This window comes from Onychomys torridus, chromosome 1 (assembly GCF_903995425.1).
Source record: "Onychomys torridus chromosome 1, mOncTor1.1, whole genome shotgun sequence".
NCBI lineage: Eukaryota > Metazoa > Chordata > Mammalia > Rodentia > Cricetidae > Onychomys > Onychomys torridus.
The window spans coordinates 29,861,629-29,882,293 of record NC_050443.1 but is presented as its reverse complement, the minus strand read 5'-3'; the positions used below and the strand labels follow the sequence as shown (position 1 = coordinate 29,882,293).

General features: G+C 42.1%; 1 protein-coding gene across 1 annotated transcript in view; it reads left to right on the top strand.

Annotated features, from left to right (window-relative positions):
- The first annotated feature begins 3,719 nt into the window (after positions 1–3,719).
- LOC118593358 overlaps positions 3,720–20,665 on the top strand; it is a 30,374-nt gene continuing 13,428 nt past the window's right edge. The window contains exons 1-5 of the mRNA XM_036202806.1: positions 3,720–3,887; positions 6,983–7,047; positions 10,246–10,372; positions 10,812–10,898; positions 12,063–13,469. Of these exons, the coding sequence (XP_036058699.1) occupies positions 7,015–7,047; positions 10,246–10,372; positions 10,812–10,898; positions 12,063–13,469 (1,654 nt within the window). The 5' untranslated portion in view covers positions 3,720–3,887; positions 6,983–7,014. The remainder of the gene's footprint in view (positions 3,888–6,982; positions 7,048–10,245; positions 10,373–10,811; positions 10,899–12,062; positions 13,470–20,665) is intronic.

Here is a 20,665-nt window from a genome sequence, read left to right as displayed (position 1 = left end):
CCTTTCTCCAGGTCCCACTAAGCCCCAGTAGTGCTGTAGCTCATTTATAAAATAAACACACAGACATTTATATTATTTAAACTGCTCAGCCATTAGCTCAGGCCTATCATTGTCTAGCTCTTACTCTTATATTCAGCCCATTTCTATTAATCTATACTTTGCCACATGGCTTGTGGCTTACTGGTGTCTTTGCATGTTGCTTCTCATGGTGGCGGCTGACAGTGTCCCTCTCCCCCAGCCTTCCATTTCCCAGAATTCTCTTCTCTCTTGTCCCACCTATACTTCCTGCCTGGCCGCTGGCCAAACAGCATTTTATTTATACAGAGCAATATCCACAGCACTTGCCCTTTTCTTTTCTTTTTTTTTTTTAAAGGAAGGTTTTAACTTTTACATAGTAATATTATATATAAAAAAACAATTATCAAGCAAGAATTACAGTTACAATATCAAGTCTATTTGTTTTGGCAAAATTAAACAAATTATTTTATCTATCCTATATTTGTGAGTCAAGGATTTATATCTAACTTATCTTTTATCATAACTGAGGAAATTATAACTATTTAGTCTTCAACCACATCAAAGACCTCAGAAGGATATATTATTACCTGAGAACTGGGAGAAGGATGCAAGCAACTTTTGGGAGTCTTGCAGGGTAGACAGAGACAGCTGGCAGCCTGGACAGTCACCTAATGTTCCTTTGTAAAGTTGGGGCATTTGTCTTCAGCCCACAGGGCTAGAGTCTCTTGGTCACTTTTTTTCAGTGTCCGTAGAATGTCTGGCAGTTTCCTCTGTGAAGCAGGAACCTGAAGGACCATTTTGTCAAGCAAAGTTCAGTGGTCAACTTTCTATGGGTCCTGCATGTCCAGTTGATGAAGCAGTCCAGGCAAGAACAGTTTCTTGCCCAAATGGCTATTTTTGCCAAGGTAAAGATAAACTCCATATGAAGTGTCTTTGATGCCCATCCTCCTCTCTGAAGTAAATTGGTGTTGTCAGGAGCAGACATGTCTCACTGTCCAGAAAGTATAAATTTTAAAAATATTTTAAATGACATATTCTGTAGGTCTTCGAAGTATTTGAAGATTACCTATCTATCTGAAATATCTCTATGTATATCTAGAAGACTTAACTAACATGGCTACGAGTATGATTATCATAGATGACTAATTATTAATCTAATTTTAATTATCCATTACAATTTTAAATGAGCTATACAAACATAATACCTTAAACAAGAGTAGAAATATACACAGTATAACAAAATTAACTTTAAGTTTGTATCAATAGACTAAAATCTATACCAATGTAAAACATTTTAAACAAGTTGTTGCTCTTTAGAAGTAAGTTCCTTAATCTACCCTTTCATCCTATTATATCTATATCATATCCCCTTTTCTTCTTTAGAAAGAGATCACATTTATAATCAACCTGCTTTAAATAAAAATATTGGTTTTTCTCTGTCCCACACCAGAGGGCTCTTCTGATTTGGGACATAAAAATCCCTTAACCTTTTCTTTTAACAATATGTCTGGGTTTAGAGAAGGAGTGAGCCAATCCCATCTCCAAAGCCAGCTTGATAATTTTGGGAAATTGGGCGTAGTTTCTCTTACTACTTCCTGCTGGAGGGGGGCGCTGTATCTTATGGGGACACAAATAAAATTTTAGGATTATGGAGTCGTCCATTAGGGTGAATCTCTGAGCCAGTTGCCTTGAAACCATTCTGGATGTTGGATCATCTGGGCCATGGTGTCATTGGAGACCTTTCAGGTGGTCTTGGCTGATCAAACCTGATGTATCTTAATCTGGAACAAATCCACAGCCTCTGGCTTTCTGTGGAAACAAAAGCAGAGACTCTTTTCCAAAGCAACATACCCTTATATCCAAATTTTGAAGTCAAGGTACCTTTAAAATTTACATATTTGTTTAACTCAACAGCTTTTATGATCAAATCTTTTTCTGTAGTTAAAAATCCCAAGGACAACACAAACTAGATTCTCTGTGTAATATCCATCTTTGTAAGACTCAAACACCGTTGTGGCTTCTGGCTCTGCCCACCTCAGCTTCCCAACATGGCTTTGGTTCAGTTTACCGCCAGCTCTGGGTCTGGAGCCATGTGTACCCTCAACTATCAGAAGCAGTTCTATCAAAGTAGCCCAGAAACCTTTTTTTTTTTTTTAACTAGCAAAGGCTAAATCTACCATGCAGCAGAGTAAAGTGTCGCTTATAGATTCCTCATTCCTGCCACACTGCAGTTCAGACGCACAAGCCAGGAACCCGCCATAGTGGCTCAAACCGGCAGGCTACCGCTAACTTGAGAGAGACAACTAGGAAGCTGTTTTTAGCTCCATTTTAGAATCTTTTTTGTCAGGTTTTAGGTGGAAACTCTTGCCAACACTCTGGGCGCCATTTGTAGTCAGAGTTTTCCTGCCTGGCCCATAGTCAGGACAAATCTCTCTCACCTGCCAGGCCCATAGACGCTCAGAACCAACCAAGTAAACACACAGAAACTTATGTTGTTTATAAACTGTATGGCCGTGGCAGGCTTCTTCTTATCTACTTCTTCTATCTTAAATTAACCCATTTGCCACGTGGCTCGTGGCTTACCTGTACCTTACATCTTGTCATGGCAGTGGCTGGCATTGTCTCTTTTCCCCCAGCCTTCCACTTGCCAGAATTCTCTTCTCTCTTGTCCTGCCTATACTTCCTGCCTGGCCACTGGCCAAACAGCATTTTATTTATACAAAGCAATATCCACAGCACTGTATGGCCGTGGCAGGCTTCTTGTTATCTACTTCTTCTATCTTAAATTAACCCATTTCTATTAGTCTGAAAAGGGGAAGTGCTGTGGATATTGCTTTGTGGTGATGCATGATTTTAATCACAGCAAACAGGAGGCAGAGACATGGGGATTGCAGGGTCTGTGGCCAGCATGATCAACATTGAGTTCTTATTATATCAGTGAGACAAAAGTTTCAAAAACAAACAAACAAAAACAACCCTCTACAAAGTTTAATCCAACATATATGTTCATGGTTGGCCCAACATGAGTTCTTGGAACCGAACTCTGGTCTTCTGGAAGGACAGAAAGTGCACTTAAGTGCTGAGCCCTCTCTTTAGTCACCTTTTATAGACACAGGTTCTTAAGTAACCTTGGTTTCAAACTCGCTATGTAACTGAGGCTGGCCCTGAAACTCCTTATTCTGTCTCTGCCTCCTGAGTGCTGGGACTATGGGCATGCATGCCAGGTCTGGCCAAGCAGCACATTTAAATTCGTGACTCTCAAGTATAGGCAGATTGTGTTCCAGTGAAGACAAGGCGATCTTTGCCCCATCCAGTCATTCCCAGTATAAAGGCCTTATCCCGTTGCCCCCCAGAGGTAGTACTCCACACCTGGGAAGGTCTAGAGAACTCCCACAAGACATCCCAGGGTCAAGTGCAGGCTTGAGTTCTTCAAGGAGAAATGGGCTGCGATGGCCTCTGGGAAATGTAGTCCTGAGCGGGGGTCATTTGATCCGGTCCTTGCCGCACTCCTGATTCTGGAATAAAAATTTCCACCCCACTGCAGGGCTGAATCACCTAAAAAAATTTAGAGGATTCTAGCCCCGGATCCGTGAGAAGTTCTCCCTTAGAAGGCTAATCGTATGTTCTCTCGTTCCAACATACACTGCTTCCACTCTCGGCGTTGAAACTCTCCCGGGGAGTCTAGAGAAGCACGGCCTTCTGGGAAATGTAGTTCACTTTAAAAGCTGAGACACATGGCGGAAGTGGCTGGAGAGAGGTTGTTCCGGATCGTCTCAGTGCCCTACCTGACCTAACCCGGTGCTGTCCTGGTTGGTATTCGTTGGTCCTCTGAGTTCGTAGCTCGTGGGGTCGCAGTTTATACTTTTGAGGTGAGTCTTGCCCTGGTTCTAGGTATTTTGGGTATAGAACCTTAAGGCCTTTATTTGTTGGTAGCTGGCTGCGGGCTGGCTCTAGGGGACCCACCCGGTTTCCGGGATGGCGCAGGAGGCTCAAGAGGTCTCCTCCGCAGGGTCTACGGCGAGGCGAGTGTGACTTCATAGGCGAAAAGGGTTTTGGAGGGTGTGGATTGTACGGAAGGGTGAGAGCGAGCGTGCGCGAGGTCACCAGAACATGGGTGGTGGGTGGTTACCGGATCCTCTAGTCTCCCACCGCAAAGTAGGGGGCAAATACGTCTATTCCTTCCTTGTTGTCAAATTTACTTGAAAAATTGGAAAAAAAGAGAGCTAAATATTAGAGGTGATAAGGATTTCTGTGCACAAGATAGATCAGTTTACCAATCAGTGTGACTTTTAAATATAGTCAGAAGTCAGATGGGCTGACCCACTTCTGTAAGCTCAGCACTCTAGCTGTGGAAGCTGGAAGACTTTGAGGACAACCGTAGGCGCTTAGTGAGTTCCAGGTGGTCTACATAGTGAAATCCTGTTCCAGAAATCTATGAGGGTGGAGAAATTGTATTTGAAAAACTTGTTACTGTGGAACTCCTACTCTTGTGTCACCCTCACAGTAGGGTTTAGTCTTGTTTAGGGAACAAACACCAGATATGAAAAGTCTTAGAGAAACTGTAGGGCTCTGTTGACTACCATTAGAGAAGTCGGAATTTGGACTTCAAGATTCAGGGTAATCCACATCAGGTTCTGAACAGAAAAGCTCAGCTCCAAGCCTTTAGGACAGGAGACACACAGGAGCACACTGGGTCTCAGTTGTTCACCCGTCCCTAACCACTCCAGTTTACAGTTACAGTAACATAGCCATCAATGTGGTGGATTTACAAGGTAGGAATTGAATTTTTTTTTTAAGGTAATTACATGGGATTAGTGTAAGCTGCCTAGTCTCTCATATTTTTGTTAGAGCAGCTTAAATGGACTAAAATGGACTTTCCTACTGCACCTCACCAGTTCCTACAGAAATTATTTGAAGTTCCTGAAATGAACCTTGCTTTTTATGGTTTCCAGCCAGATTAAGTTCCTCTTGTTTATTTGCGTGAGAGGTGAAGGAAACCACAGAAAAGGTTCTTCTTATGCCACAGGGAGCCCTTTCTGCTGTCCCAGTAAAAGAGCGGGTGGGATGAGACAGGGATTTGTGGGGTGAGGTAGGGATGAGATGTAGGGGTGGGGCATTTTGGAGATTATTGAACCCATCACTGATGGTAATATTGAATAGTGGCTAGCCTGAGACCACAGCTTTAATACATTTTTTTTTTTAAATTGCTGGACTGAGCCTGGGCCTTTCAGCATTAGGCAAGATTTCTGCTACTGTTCTTCACACAAAGCTCTTGGTCAGTCTTAGATATGGAGGGAGGATCCCATGTCAGGAAGAGTCACCAGGAGCAGGGATTCCCTTCTGGTTCCTTTGGGAACACTGGGGGAAAACACTGTGCTGAGAAGCCCTCCTAGGTCTCAACTATCCAAGTCTTCTGAAGGAGCCTAGTGAATGTAGAAAACAGAAACTGGGCCTGGAGAGATGGCTCAGCTGTTAAGAGCACTGGTTGTTCTTCCAAAGGACCCGGGTTCAATTCCCAGCAACTACATGGTAGCTTACAACCATCTATAGTGGAGTAGTGGGGTCTGATGCTCTCTTCTGATGTACATGAAGACAGAGCACTCATGTACATAAAATACATAAATAAATAAATCTTATGGGCTAGAGTGATGGTTCAGTGGTTAAGAGCACCAGCTGCTCTTCCAGAAGATCTGGGTTCGATGCCCAGCGCCTACATGGCAGTTCACAGCTATCCATAACTCAGTTCCTGGGTATCCCGTTCCCTCTTCTGACCTCTCAAGGTACCAGGCATACACGTGGTATACAGACATGTACAAGCAAAACACCAATAAACATAAAATAAATTAATCTTTTAAAAATCAATTCTGAGCATGAATTTAAGGCATTTGTTTTATTGGGAGGGGGGAAGGGTTGAAGACAAGGGAATAAACAACTTGTTTTGGGGAAATTCAAGTTACCTGCAGAAAAAACAAAGCAGGCATTTTATTGGGTACTGGAAGGGGCCTTGGGCATTATGGACATAGTGTTTTTAAAAATTAAAGGCTGGGGCTGGAGAGATGGCTCAGAGGTTAAGAGCACTGACTGCTCTTCCAGAGGTCCTAAGTTCAATTCCCAGCAACCACATGGCGGCTCACAACCATCTGTAATGAGATCTGGTACTCTCTTCTGGTCTGCAGTCATATATGGCTGTATACATATAAATAAATAAATCTTAAAAAAAAATTAAAGTCTGAATGCAGTGGTGCACACCTTTAATCCCAGTACTCAGGAGTGAAAGGCAGGCAGATCTCTGAGTTTAAGGCCAGCCTGGTCTGCATATCGAATTCAGGCCAGCCAGGGCTACACAGTGAGACTCTGTCTAAAAAAAAAAAAGAAAGAAAGAAAGAAAGAGAAAGAAAGGAAGGAAGGAAGGAAGGAAGGAAGGAAGAGGGAGGGAGGGAGGGAGGGAGGGAGGGGGAGAGAGAGAGAGAGAGAGAGAGAGAGAGAGAGAGAGAGAGAGAGAGAGATATGGAGGGAGAATTAAAGGATCCAGGCCTGGTAGTGCACACATTTCATTCTATTACTTGAGAGACAGAGAAAAGCAGATCTCTGAGTTGGAGACTAGCCTGGTCTACTTAGTGAGACCCTATTATTAAAAAAAGAAAAAAGAGTATCTCTTCATGTTCATAAGAAGATTTTGCTATGCATGCTACAGATAAATGGCAAGTTTGTCTCTAGGAACCTCCTGGGACATTACTCCTGTAGCTGGTAGGTTCTACCCTTCTGATAAGGGGCTGTAAGAGACACATTCCTTACCCCATTAATGAGGTAGAAAGGACTTTCTGGGTGGGTAACAGGCCTTACAAATGGAAGGAATGAGAATCTGTCGTCGTCATCCTTATGAGTGTCCTCAGTAGCATGAGAGTGGTTTTTGGATGTTTAACCTAGCTTCTTCTAACTCCATCTCCCCTCTCTTATTCTGCAGTTTGCCCAGAGTGCCCAGAAGAGCAGAGAAGCATGGCTATTGTGGATGTCAACACTGTGTTCAAGGTGAGGTCAAAGGTCTTTTCTGGTTGCTGATTCCTGAATGGAATTGTCACTGTGTTGTCATGGTAACCATGTGAGGTTTGAGGTCAGTCAGTACCATTCTGTTTTCTTCAGTGTGTGAACTACAAGAGGCTGTATGTTTGATTTTTTTTTTTTTTTTATTGCTTTTTTTTCTTTTTTCATTCAGGCATTTCTGGGCCATGTAAGGAATCTCACTACCTCTGTATTCATGCATGTACTTCTTTTTTCTTTTCCTCAATTTCCTTCTCTGAAAGTGGTGGAAATACTAGCAGTTATTTCAGATTTGTTCCGACTGAATTGATAGGTGTAAGGTCGTTAACAAGTGCTGACGCACAGGATATACCAGATGAGATTATTATTGTATCGTGTACTCAGTCGCCTATAAGTCAGTAAAAGGAGAAATATGAAATTATTTGGGATTGCTGCAAGATCAAGCCCATCCTAGGCCACCTAGGTTCCAAGCTTACTGTGTGAGATCCTATCTCAAAAAAAAAAAAAAAAAAGAAAGAAAAGAAAAGAAAAGAACCACAAAGAAAAATGTTGGCAAGTAAAGAAAAATGCTTTTGCTTTTAAATTCACAGGTTTTTATATTTTGATCGTGTTTACTTATTTAATTGGGACAGAGTCTTATGTAGTCTGTAACTTGCTATGTAGATCACTCTGGCCTTGAATCTGCAGAGGTCTGCCTGCTTCTACCTCCTAGAGGCTCAGATTAAAACCTGGCTGCTATTATTATTTTAGTCAGAGTCTCATGTAGCTCAGGCTGGCTTTGAAATTGGTTTAGAACTAAGGATGAACTTGAACTCATGAACTTTCTGCTCCCACCTCATTTATTGGTTGCACATCCTTTGATACTCCCCTAGAACAGACATATAATTTATTCCTTATTTTTTATTCATTGTTCCCATCAGAAATCTAGTGTCTTTTCTGTTCTGCTTAATAACTTTCCACCTAGAACACAAAAAAATGCTTCTTTTAAAATTTATGTATTATTAATTTTTTTGTTTGTTTGTTTCTCTAGACAGGGTTTCTCTGTGTAGTCCTGGCTGCCCTGAAACTTGCTCTGTAGCCCAGGCTGGCCTCAAACTCACAGAGATCCACCTGCCTCTGCTTCCCAAGTGCTGGGGTTAAAGGTGTGCACCACCACCGCCTAGCTTGCCTCCCCTTTCTCAATCATCTGAGTAAGTGGACTTTTGACCTCAGCATACACACATGCGGAATTTTAAAAGTTAAAATAGATAAAGGATGTATAACACTGAAAAGCTGAGAGAAGGTGACTGTGGGCAGTGCAGAGATAGAGGGTACCGTTAGAGACACCCTCAGGGCTAACTAGGAAGAAGAGAGTGGGGAGAAGTATGCGTGATTCAGCAGTCCTGATGAGGGTGTGGTCGGGTCAGTCCTTGTCCCTTCTCTGAGTTTCTGCAAGCTGGTGGGCAGAACCTCATGGTTCCAGGGCACAGATTTATTCTCAGCAGCTGGTTACTTCTACTCCTGATCAGGCCCTACCCTTAGGGATAGTTGGCCACATCTGGGGGCAGGGGTCAACCCTTGAGGCTATAATATTCCTGAAGTCCAAGGTGAATGCAGTTTTAGGACCAAAACCTGAGACCTTTAGATGCCTTTTTGGTGTTCTGGAGAATGTGTCACAAAAACGTTGACAGTACGAGGCCTATACCCACTTGTGTGCTTTAGTTTTAGAAGGTATCACTGGTTTCGTCTTGAGTGATCAGCATGCCTGCTTGCAGAGCTATGCTAGTGGGAGAAGGGAGTCAGCATTCATCCTGCTTTCCGTTCTGCTGTGGGTGCAGTGCTGTTTTATTTTCTGAGTGTCATCTGTGTCTCTTGTCCCCAGAGTATGCCCATTGCCATCTTATGTGTCCCTATTACTATTTTAATCATAACCAAAACACCCACAGAATAGTTTTCAGGCTTCCATTTGAGTGTGTCATGTTCCCAAAACAGGTGGCCTCAGTAACAAATGGCTTCATCCTTCTGGGCAGCTGGTTCTCTGCCTCTGAGCCTCTCTGTGGGCCCCAGTGTACTGCTGGATTTCTCTTGTGCGTTGTCCTTTAACCTCAGCTGAGATACCTCATCTGGGGCTTTGTGTTTCTTGTTGTTTTTTTCCCACTTGAGATTGGGTGTCATTCTGTAGCCCAGGCTGGTCTTGTGTAGCCTAGATGTCCTGGTTAGTGTTTATGTCAGATTGTCACAAGCTAGAGTCATCTGAGAGGAGGGAGCCCCAACTGAGAAAACACCTCCATAAGATCAGTGTGACAGCAAGCCGATAGGGCATTTTTTAAAATTAGTGATTGATGGAGGAAGGCTCGGCCTATTGTGGTACCATCCCTGGGCTGGTGGTCCTGGGTTCTATAGGAAAGCAGGCTGAGCAAGCCATGGGGAGCAAGCCAGTTAGCAGCACCCCTCCATGACCTTTGCATGTGCTTCTGCCTCTGGGTTCCCGTCCTGTTTAAGTTCCTTCTCTGACTTCCCACAGTGATGTACAGTTACCTGGAAGCACAGGGGAATGCGTACCTTCCTCAAGTTGCTTTTGTGATGTTTCCTCACAGTAATATTAACCCTAACTAAGACCTTAGGCTAGCCCTGAATTTCTAGCCGTCCTTCCCAATGCTGGGATTATGGGAGTGAGCCACTTGTCTGGGTAGACTAGAGTGATTCTTTGGTTCAGTTTGCAGGACTAAGAGAAGCAGTTATCCTTATTGTGAATTTGCTCCCAAAGAATGCAGAATAGGAAAGAGAAATTTGCCAAAGGCAGATTCTAAACTCTACATTTGTGTCATCCTGGAGATCTTCCACCATCTGAGACAACACGTAGTAAGGATGGCCGACAAGTGACACTTGGCACAAGCCTTTTCCTCTGCAGTTTGTGCTGGGAAAGCCCAATGGTGGCTGCAGTTCATCTTTGTTGACTTTCTAGCCGCCTAGAGGTCAAGCTGGCACAGCCCACGCCTCACTCAGGCATACAGAAAAGAAACACCTCATCAGGAGAGACATTCAAGAGCTCAGGAATGATTTCTCAGGAGCCAGAGGCCAGTTCTTTGAAATGTTCAGTTTCCCTAGTCTTGGGAGGGACATGCCTTGCCCTGGAGAACCGTGAAAAAGGAGTCTTCACATTTGCCTGAAACGATATTCTTCGCTCTCACCTGTGTGTTGTCCTTTCAGGAGCTGGTGGTGTTCAGGGATGTGGCTGTGGAGTTCTGTAAAGAGGAGTGGGAGTGCCTGGACCCTCATCAGAGATCTTTGTACAGAGATGTGATGTTGGAGACCTACGGAAACTTTGTGTCACTGGGTAAGGCCATCCATTTCTTACGATTCAGACAGTGCTTTCCCTGAGGGGTAGGGAAGACCATCTGTGGGAGAGTGGAGTCTACCACATGCAGGGCTTAACTGTTGAACCTTTTCTCCATCCCCAAAGCCACCACTCAGAGTTGGTAAATAGCTTCCTTTTTACACTGTACATATTTACAAATAGTCCTTTGATACACTGCATACATACTTTCTCATGATACTTCCCTGCTAATTGTAATTTTCATCAGTGATTTCTGCAAGCAACAATTACTTAGTAAAGTGCTTCCTAAATACAGCAGCTTATGTATTGATTTATTTTAAATCACAATCATCCTGAAGATCTGAAATTTGTTTTCGGTTAAACTGAGTCTATAGCAAATGTCTTTTGCTCTTACTGCTTGTTTCTGTATTTGTTTTTACCATTCTCTTTCTTTGGGTAGGACTTGCCATTTCTAAGCCATCAGTAATTTCACTACTGGAGCAAGGCAAAGAACCGTGGATGGTGGAGCAAGCAGGATGGTATCCAGGTGTGTAAGGATGTTAGGAGTAACTGGAGTGCTTTTGGGGAAGCCCAGACTAGCCATAGAGTGGAGGTGTACTCTGGTACAGTGCACAGGAAGTACTGCTGTGAGAGCAGTGTTTGGGAAGAAATAGTCTGAGAAGGAAGAGTGTCAGCAGCTTGCTTTTTCTTTTTCCTTCCTTCCTTTTCTTTGTCTACTTTTATTTAGAGCATTTGTGTGTGTACACAATTAGTGGGAGTGAGTTCTCTCCTTGTACCATGTGGGTCTCCAGGATCACACTCAGGTCTTCAGGCTTGGCAGCAAACCCCTTAACCTGCTGTGCCATCCCACTGGCCCCACTCACCCATTGTTGATGTTGTGCTTTATAAACCTTAAGCAGTGTTGATAATGGTGCACAGTACTATTTATAACTTCGTTGTCTCAGTTGACTGGAGGGGTCTGGTTCTGTAAGTTATTGAAAGTGTTTGTAACATCTGCAGCTGTGGTTGTACCATTATCATTTCTTCCTTAGTTCTGTCTTCCCTTATGAGTTTTGAGGCTTTGTTATTATAAAATTACATAATCGTGATTGCCAAACAGATTAATAAGACCTTTTATCATTATGATAAAATTATCTTTGACAGTGTGGATTATCACCAAGTCTATTTTATCTGATATTAATGTAACCATTCCAAGGTTGCCCATGCTATTTAATTTTTAAAATTCTTATTATTTTGTTTTATTTGAGGGTGTTAAGTCTCACACCCTGGGACAAATGATTAAGGTGCCTATTTAGCATATCAGAGTGGACCTGGCTGCCAGATTCTCCCAGCATCCCTCAGTCTCTACCTGTTACAGGGTATGGCTGGCATGCCTTGCCCTCTACCCTGAACTCTCCTTCCCAGGGACTGGGCTGCCCTCTCCCAGAGAGGCGCTCTCTCTCTCTCTCTCTCTCTCTCTCTCTCTCTCTCTCTCTCTCTCCATATATATATATAATTCATTTATTTATTTTTGGTTTTTCGAGACAGGGTTTCTCTGTGCAGCAGCCCTGGCTGTCCTAGAATGCTCTTTGTAGATCAGGCTGGTCTTGACCTCACAGAGATCCTCTTGCCTCTGCCTCCCCAGTGCTAGGATTAAAGTAATGTGCTATCAGCCACCCATTTCTAACGTAGATGTTTCGTGTCCTTTCAGATTTGCTGTCTGTAAATGAAACTAAGAATTTATCTCTAGAGAGTGGCATCTTTGGGAAGGAATCATTTAAATGGAAAATAATAGAAAGAGTTGGTAATTCTTGCCTTGAGGAATCTTGTTTTGGAAATGATTGGAAACTTGAGACACAACCGGAATCTACAGAGGAATATTTACAGGGAGTGACAGCCCCGTTGGAAAAGATGTCAACTGAATTCATTCAGCCTACACCCATTGCTCTAAGTGAAATGACTCACTCTGAAACAAAACACAATGAACAGGAAGCAGGTGAAACCATTACTCAGCAGGTAAAAATTCCTACCAGTGACAATGAAATGTACGAGAACACCTTTCTGTATTACACAGATCAGGTGAAGCATCAGCAGGATTTTGCTGGCGAGAAATGTGAGGAATTGAAGGAATGTAGCAGAGGATTTGCATATGACTTCCAACTGGCCCCATATCAGATCAATAAGAAGCCCTATCAGTGTGAGATCTGCGGCAAGATCTTTGAAAAGCATGCTTACCTTGTTCAGCATAACCGCTTCCACACTGGTGAAAAGCCCTGTGAGTGCAAAGAATGCGGGAAAGCCTTCACTAACTGCTCCCTGCTTGTCCAGCACCAGAGAGTTCACACTGATGAGAAGCCCTATGAATGCAAACATTGTGGGAAGGCCTTCCTCTACTTCTCGACGTTTTTTCAACATCAGAGAACACACACGAATGAGAAGCCTTATGAGTGTCACAAATGTCAGAAGGCCTTTAACAAGAGTGCAAATCTCACCAGGCACCAAAGAATCCACAGTGGTGAGAAACCCTATGAGTGCAACTTATGTGGAAAGACTTTCACTTGGGCTTCCAACTTGAATGATCACCAGAAAATTCACACTGGTGAAAAACCTTACGAGTGTAACTATTGTGAAAAGGCCTTTCTCTGTCATTCAGCATTCATGAAACACTATAGAACTCACACTAATGAGAAGCCCTACGAGTGCCAGGAATGTATGAAGGCCTTTAGGCAGAAAGCACATCTTATCCAACACCAGAGAGTTCACACTGGTGAAAAACCTTATGAATGTAAGGAATGTGGGAAGGCCTTCGCTTGTCCTTCATACTTTAATAGACATCAGAGAATTCACACTGGGGAGAGGCCTTATGAATGTAAAGAATGTGGAAAGGCTTTTATTGATTGTAAAACTCTTATTCTACACCAGAGGATCCACACTGGTGAGAAACCCTTTCAATGCCAGCAGTGCAGCAAGGCCTTTAGGCAGAGGTCCCATCTTACTCAACATCAAAGAATTCATACGGGTGAGAAGCCCTATGAATGTAAGGAATGTGGACAGGCCTTCACTCGGCTCTTACAGGTGAAGAAGCACCAGAGAATACATACAATGGGAGAAATCTTGTGTATTTGAATACTGTCCTTTATTTATTGAATAGCACTTATTCAACATCTTCACATACATATGGAAGAAAAGTGTTAATAACACCAGAAATATGGAAAACACCTTTATGTGTCCCTTAGCTACCCAGACCCTGCTGAGAAAAGCCTGGAAGTGAGGTGTGTGGAACCTCTCACATCATACTTAATGTTGTGTAATTTATGCTATGATGATTAGGACAGGAAGCCCTCGCTTCTTCCAGCTGTTCACTACAGAATAAGAGTTTGTAAGAGAAGACCATCTGCTGGCTGTCCTTTTTTTCTTTATAATCTAGTATATTGAATATTAATTTACATAGGAAAAATAAAAATTAAATTATTACTAGAAATACTAATTACCAGTAAAAGGGTCACATTTAATTGTAACTCTAGACATTGCCTCATAGAGCACAGTTGCGGACAGTCTCAGTGTAGAAGCTATCCCATGTGTCATTTGCCACCTGTATTTTATTATCAGTTAGCTTCAGCCTGCTTCAGTCTGCTGCCTTTTTAGCCAGGAGTAAGTAAGGTGACTGTGCGCATTGAGTGAACTTTAGTAAAAGGGGCCTTTGGCGTGGTCACTAGTCATAGACATGTTTATGATAGTCTTCGTTATGATTTTTGGAATGCTCATTTGCATTTTATTAAAGACATCTCCAAGGGTTGGGGATTTAGCTCAGTGGTAGAGCACTCGCTTAGCAAACGCAAGGCCCTGGGTTCGATCCTTAGCTAAAAAAAAAGACATCTCCTGTCAGCTTGTCCTATATCAAAGCTTTCATAACAAGTTGGAATGAAAATGATTGGAACATGAGCAGATATTCACTTCAACTTCAGTTGAACCAGATAGTTGACTCTGGTGAGACGGCATGAACTCAGTGCATTTAGCGTAAAGGTGAGATCAAAGTGTCCTCCACAGCAGAAACAGTGTATGTTTTCTTACTCAGGATAGTCGGATTTACACAGGATATGAATTAGAACAATTTTGTAATCTATAACTATCACTATATGACTCTTGGATTACATGAAAAATGCAGCAGTTTGCTTCAATGTGAAAGATAAGCAGCTCTGCATACTAAAACCTGATGAGACTCATTTGCCTAAATGCTATAAAATATTCAATTGAAAAAAATGAACAAATCCTAGAGTTGACAGCAGAAATACATATCATATACAATAATTGATCAGTGAATTTAAATAAGTTTTTAAAAAGCAATAAAATGGATAACTGGACTTTAAAAGCTTCTCCCAAACCATCTGAAACATAGACTAGATTTTCCAAGTCCTAAGCAGACATTTGAAGGACACAGATGCAACAGTCAGTGCTAATGGAAGGAGGCAGAGTGTTTTCAAGCAGAGATATATTCAGCTGGTCTGGGTGGGCTTTTTTGAGACAGGGTCTCTCTTAAACTGGCGGCAATCCTCCTGCTCCATCCATTGAGTGTTGCAATTAGAAGTGTGTGGTGCCCCACTGGCTTGACCTCAGAGCCGTAAGCGTGCTAGCACGTGTTCTGCCATTTATTTTCCTGAGACTTGGTCTTACTAAATTGCCTAGGCAGGCCTTGAACTCATGGTCCCCTTATATTAGCCTCTCAGATATCTGGGATTACAGACCTCTGCCACTGGGTACAGCTAGAAAATCTTATTGCTATAAAGTAATTTGTTTAGTGTTATATGAGTTAAATTTGAAATGTTGAGAGTAAATTTTGTGTGAATGTATATAAACTTTTTTGATTGATTCACAAACCTATAGAATAAAGCCAGTATACTCTTAAAAAATAGAAAAAAGTGTTGTGTTACCTTAAATGAAGCATGTGGTAGTGTTCCAGAGGGAACTAGCCTCAGTCTTGTAGTCCTTCTGTAACTTCCCAGGTGCTGGCCTACCGGATAGCAAGGAAATTTGAAACAGGTTGTCCACATAATGCCTTTGCGAGTCCATCCTTTTTATAAGGTTAAGCGACCTTTGTATGAGTATGTAATCCCAGCACTGGGAAGGTGGGTGTAGGAAAATTCGGACTGTTCAAACCCAAACTGGGCCACATGAGACCCTGTCGTATGCTAGAATCCTTAGAGAAGGTAGCTATAGAAACAACCAGTAATCAAAAGGAGACAGCAGACAAAGACAGCATAGAAGTAGCCCGTGGGAAGGTGTGTGGTAGAGTGGTAGACATAAAGTGTATCAGTACTTCCAAAGATGGTTTGAATAGGCTGATTATTATAGTTGAAGGTTTTTTCTTAATTTAATGAAAGACTAGGTTGGTGTGGTACATATCTGGAATTGTATCCCTCAGGAGATGAAGAAAAGATTGCTGTTTCAGATTAGCTTGGGGTACATAGAGCAACCCCATCTCAAAAATAAATAAAAAATTAATAATTGAGAAAGAAAGATAATACTACAAAAAGATTGAGATTAAAGGATGGGGAAACACGTCTGTGCTATTGAGATATTAACCAAAGAAATCATATAAGGAAGAGTTCAAGAAAAAACAACAAAAATGATATACCAAAAAAGTAAGAAAAAATGACAGTGTTCAAAGATTGATTTCATTAAAAGGATCTGAATATTTTTATTTGTATGTAACTAATAACATGACCTCCATAAATAAAAAGTAAAGGCTAATCAAACTACAAAGAGGAAGCTTGGATTTTAACATGCCTGTTGAGCAGAATCAGGAACATTTGGACAAATATCATCGAAAGATCTAACAGATATATGTGGACTCCAAATTTACAAGTTACTCTTTTATTTAAGAAATTACTTTCTGTGTCTTCAAGTCTGAAGTATCAGTCAGTTCAAATTATACACAATGCCTTCTTGCGTAGGCCTAGGGATGTCCTTCCATATATTTGGAAATATACTTTTAAATAACTTCAAAATAACCACTAATTAACACTTAATGGAGTTGAGGGGGAAATATTTCTCCTTGGATAATTTATGGAATGTGATGGTTGTAGTGTGTAGTAGGCAGTGTTACCAGAAAACAGGTCAGTGAGGAATTCGTTGTCTTAAGATGCTGGAGAATTTTAAAAAATGAAAGAAGTAGTAATAGGTTAGAAACAGCAATTCAGCAGGAAGCAAACATGGTTATAACTTGTTAAACAATTGACATATTCTGGGGTGCTTTTTAGCTGTTAAGGAATTCTTGAATCCAAGTGTGGTATCACACATCTTTAATCCTAGCCTTTAGGAAGCAGAGGCCCAATGATCTCTGAGTTCCAGGTCAGCCTGGTCTACATAGTGAGACCCTCTCTGTCTGGGGGTAGGGAGGAAGCAGGGGTGTGGGGGATTGAGAGACGTAGTTACTAAGGTCTGCATTTAGCGCTCAGGAGTGTACGGCCATGGGCATCCTTGGCTTTGTAGTGAGACTCCTTCCCCTCAATATTGAAACTAAATCTTATACATTATTGACTAACAAGTCCTTTAATGCTTCTAAGTGTAGAAAGTGGAATATATTAGAAAATAAAGACTAACTTCCTCATTCATAGTCCTTAGCTATGTAGTGTCATTTTTTGGCCTTCACCACAGTTAACTGAGTCAGTCCCTTCGCTCCTCTGAAATTTAGAATGAGGTGACTCTCTTGTACATATTTAGCTTCTATATGCAGGTATGTATTAAACCCACCCCTGGGTTGGATTTGCTACTTTGGGGTCCATGTAAGTTTACCAAAGGCCAATAGCGTTTGTTGGCTCCTTCTCGGTTGTTGTATAGCAGCATCCCTTCTCTACCTTTGCTGACACTTACGTTTGTTAAAGCTTTGATTTTGCCAGTCTGTTAAGTGAAATGTGTTATGACAGTTTTAATTTGCACTTTCTGCTATATGTAATTTACATCTAATGCCATATTTTCCTATTTCCAAATGCTACACTTTCTGTGGGATGTCTTAATACTATTGAATGGTTGTCTTCCTACTGGCTCTGTAAGACTTCAACCCTTTTCTCTAGTTTGTGGTTCGATTAGTGTTTTGTTGTTGTTGTTTTGCTTTTTTTAATGTCTAATTTGGGTTTGTAAACTTAACCAATTCATGATTGGAAGGCATCTGCTTGGATGTTAATGCTTGGGAATCATTTTTTCCATTCCAGTATATTTTCACAAATGCCATGCTCTCCTCTTGTGGTTTATGATTTAAAGTGTAAATACTGGGCCGTGGAGCCTTGGTTATGCTGAGTTAGGCAGGGCATAGTGTTCCTCTTCATGGATGGTGACTTAGCTGTCTCAACACTTGGTCCTATCAGTTTTAAGAACAAATTCACAAGCTGTATTCCTTTATTTTTGGACTTATTCCCTTGCCTTAAATTTTGTTTTTATTTTGAGATAAGTCTTTCCCAGGCTCGCCTTCACCCCCTGGCCTTCCCTTCAGCTTCCCATATGCTGGAATTACAGGTGCATGCCCACATCCGGTTGGACCTCTTGTCTGGCGGATCTATTTCCCCCTTTCCTCTCCACTGCTCTCTTTTCATCCCGCCCCCTCTTTTTAAAATTTAATTTTAGCTGGGCGTGGTGCACACACCTTTAATCCCAGAACCCAGAATGCAGAGGCAGGAGAATCTTTGTGAGTCTTGAGGACAGCTTGGCCTACAGAGAGTTCCAGGACAGCTAGGACTACATAGTGAAACTCTTGTCTTAAAAAAAAATAAATAAATAATAATAATAATTAATTCTATTTGTATGATCTGTACATGTGAGTGCTGGTGCTGTGGAGACTTCTGTGGAGTGGAGGCATCAGATTGCCTGTGGTTGAGTTAAGGTGGTGCACAGGGGTGTTATGAACCAGAAAATGAACTCCGGTCCTTTGCAAGAGCAGTTCATGCTCTTAAGCACTGAGCCATTTCTTCAGTCCCTCTTTTCTTTGAACTAGGGCCTGGCATTGTAGTCCCATCTGACCTGGAACCTGTGGCAGCCCTCCTTCCTTGCCTCTAGAGTGTTGTGATTACCAGTGTTGACCACCTCACCCATCTTGGGTCTGTTTCTTGACTTTTATAGCCTGGTGATCTTCCTTTCTCTTCTTTGCATTATAATCAGAGGCAGGTGGATCTTTGGAGTTCAAGGCCAGCCTGGTCTACATAGTGAGTTCCAGGACAGCCAGGGCTACATAGTAAGAACCTCTCTCCAAACATAAAATTGCTTAATAAGATGTTTTGGTACTTGCTAAGCTCTATGTAGCAGAGGATGGTCTTGAACTTGTGCCTCAGATTAATTACAAACGTACCACCATGCCCAATGGGGAAGTGGCTTAAAATGTGTTATTGAACATAATAAATATTTGACAACTATTATGGTTTAAATTTTCCTCTTTTGGGGGGACTTGGAGCAATTGTAAATAAAGTATTTGGCATACAAACTGGTTTTTTTTTTTTTGAGCTGAGGATCGAACCCAGGGACTTGCACTAGCTAGGCGAGTGCTTTACCACTGAGCTAAATCCCCAACCCTAGAGCTAGATTTTGATCCCCAGCACTCAAAATACCAAGAAGCAGTATGCTTCTGTGACTCCGTTGTAGGGAGGGAGGAAGAAGAGGAGTGGAGATGGGCAGATCTTGGGGCTTCCACAGCCAGCGAGTCTAGCTGAATCAGCAAGCTCCCTATTTAAGAAGAGATCCTGCCTCAAGAGGAAGGTAGAAAGTAACAAAGACACCCCGGCTGTCCTTGGACTAAGTTTTCTTCCTGTTTCATCCTCCTGAGTGCTGAGGTTTCAGACGTGGGTTATCACAACCAGTCTTAAGATATGTCCTTCAGAAATACAATTTTTCAATGAAGAATTTCCTACTCTGGAATTGAATAACCTTGGGATCGTGCCCTCAGAAATGTCCATGATCTCTGCATGGAGAAGAAGCCCTAAAAGTTGGTGTGTGCTTATATGTCTTAAGTGTGTTATACTGTTTAGTTTTAACTGTCAACTTGACACTTAGAACCATCTTGGAGGAGAGTCTTACTGAGGAATAATTAAGATCAGGTTGGCCAATAGATATGTCTGGTGGATTGTCATGTTGGTTAATTGATGTAGAGCGACCCAGCCCCACTGTGGGAGGCACCATGCCATAGGCTGGGCACTGAACTATCTAAAAATGAAGAAAGCTAGCAAGCAAGTAACAATCCATGCATTTATTCTCACAGTTTTCATGTGGATGTGATGCTTGAAGTTCCTGCCTTGACTCCCCCATAATAATGATGGACTATAACCTGGATTTGTAAACTGAATAAATCCCTTTCTCTCCTAAGTTGCTTCTTGTCAGACTTATCACAGCAACAGAAGGCCATCCCCTAGAGCCCTACATCTTGTTAAACTTTTACAAGACAGATTCTGTGCCACTATTGTATGCATAAGAGGAAAAGGTCAGATTGTCTATACTCTGTCATTCACAAGCAGCTTGTGAAACGGCGTATTTTACCAGCTGTACATTCTCCTCATATGCTGTGAATAATACATACAAAGTACTGAGTCAAACTAAGGTCAGTATTTCCCTAGTCCTAAAAAAAAGAAAAGCAGTTAGGTGGTTGTAGTGTACACCTTTAGTCCCAGGACTTGGAGGCAGAGGCAGCTGGAGCTTTCTGAGTTTGAGGTGAGCCTGGATTACAGAGTGAGTTCCAGGACAGCCAGGGTACACAGTGAAACCCTGTCTCAAAAACACCAGAGACAGCAAAAGTACACCAGTGGCTAGAGATGGAACTCAGAGATGGAACTAGCTTGCTTGCTTAGCATGCACAAAACCATGGGTTGATTTCCCAGTCACTTCGTGAACCATATAGTGGTACACACCTGTACTCCCAGCACCCTGAATCAAGTGGACCCAGAGGATCACAAACTAAGGTGGGAAGCTAGAATGTGTGTGCCGGGGTGTCATCTAAAGCTTACTGAGCTGTCATCACAAAGCACGTGAGAATATACCTCAATGGCAATGATCTGCTGGGTATGCACAAATACCTGTGTGTCAGCCTTTCCTAGATCCAAGAGAAAACGGTAGGTGCAGTGGTACATGCCTTTAACTACCTAGGATACTGAAGCAGGATCAGTGGAGGTAGAGGCCAGCCTGGGCAAAGAGATCAACAGCAAATACACAGATCTTGTCAGCAGTTGAATGTGAATACTGGCTGTATATTGTCTGTAACATTTTTAGGTTTGTGGGATTTTGTTTTTCGGACAGTTGCACAAAGTTGCCAATACAGACTTTGAACTTGTAATTCTCCGGCCT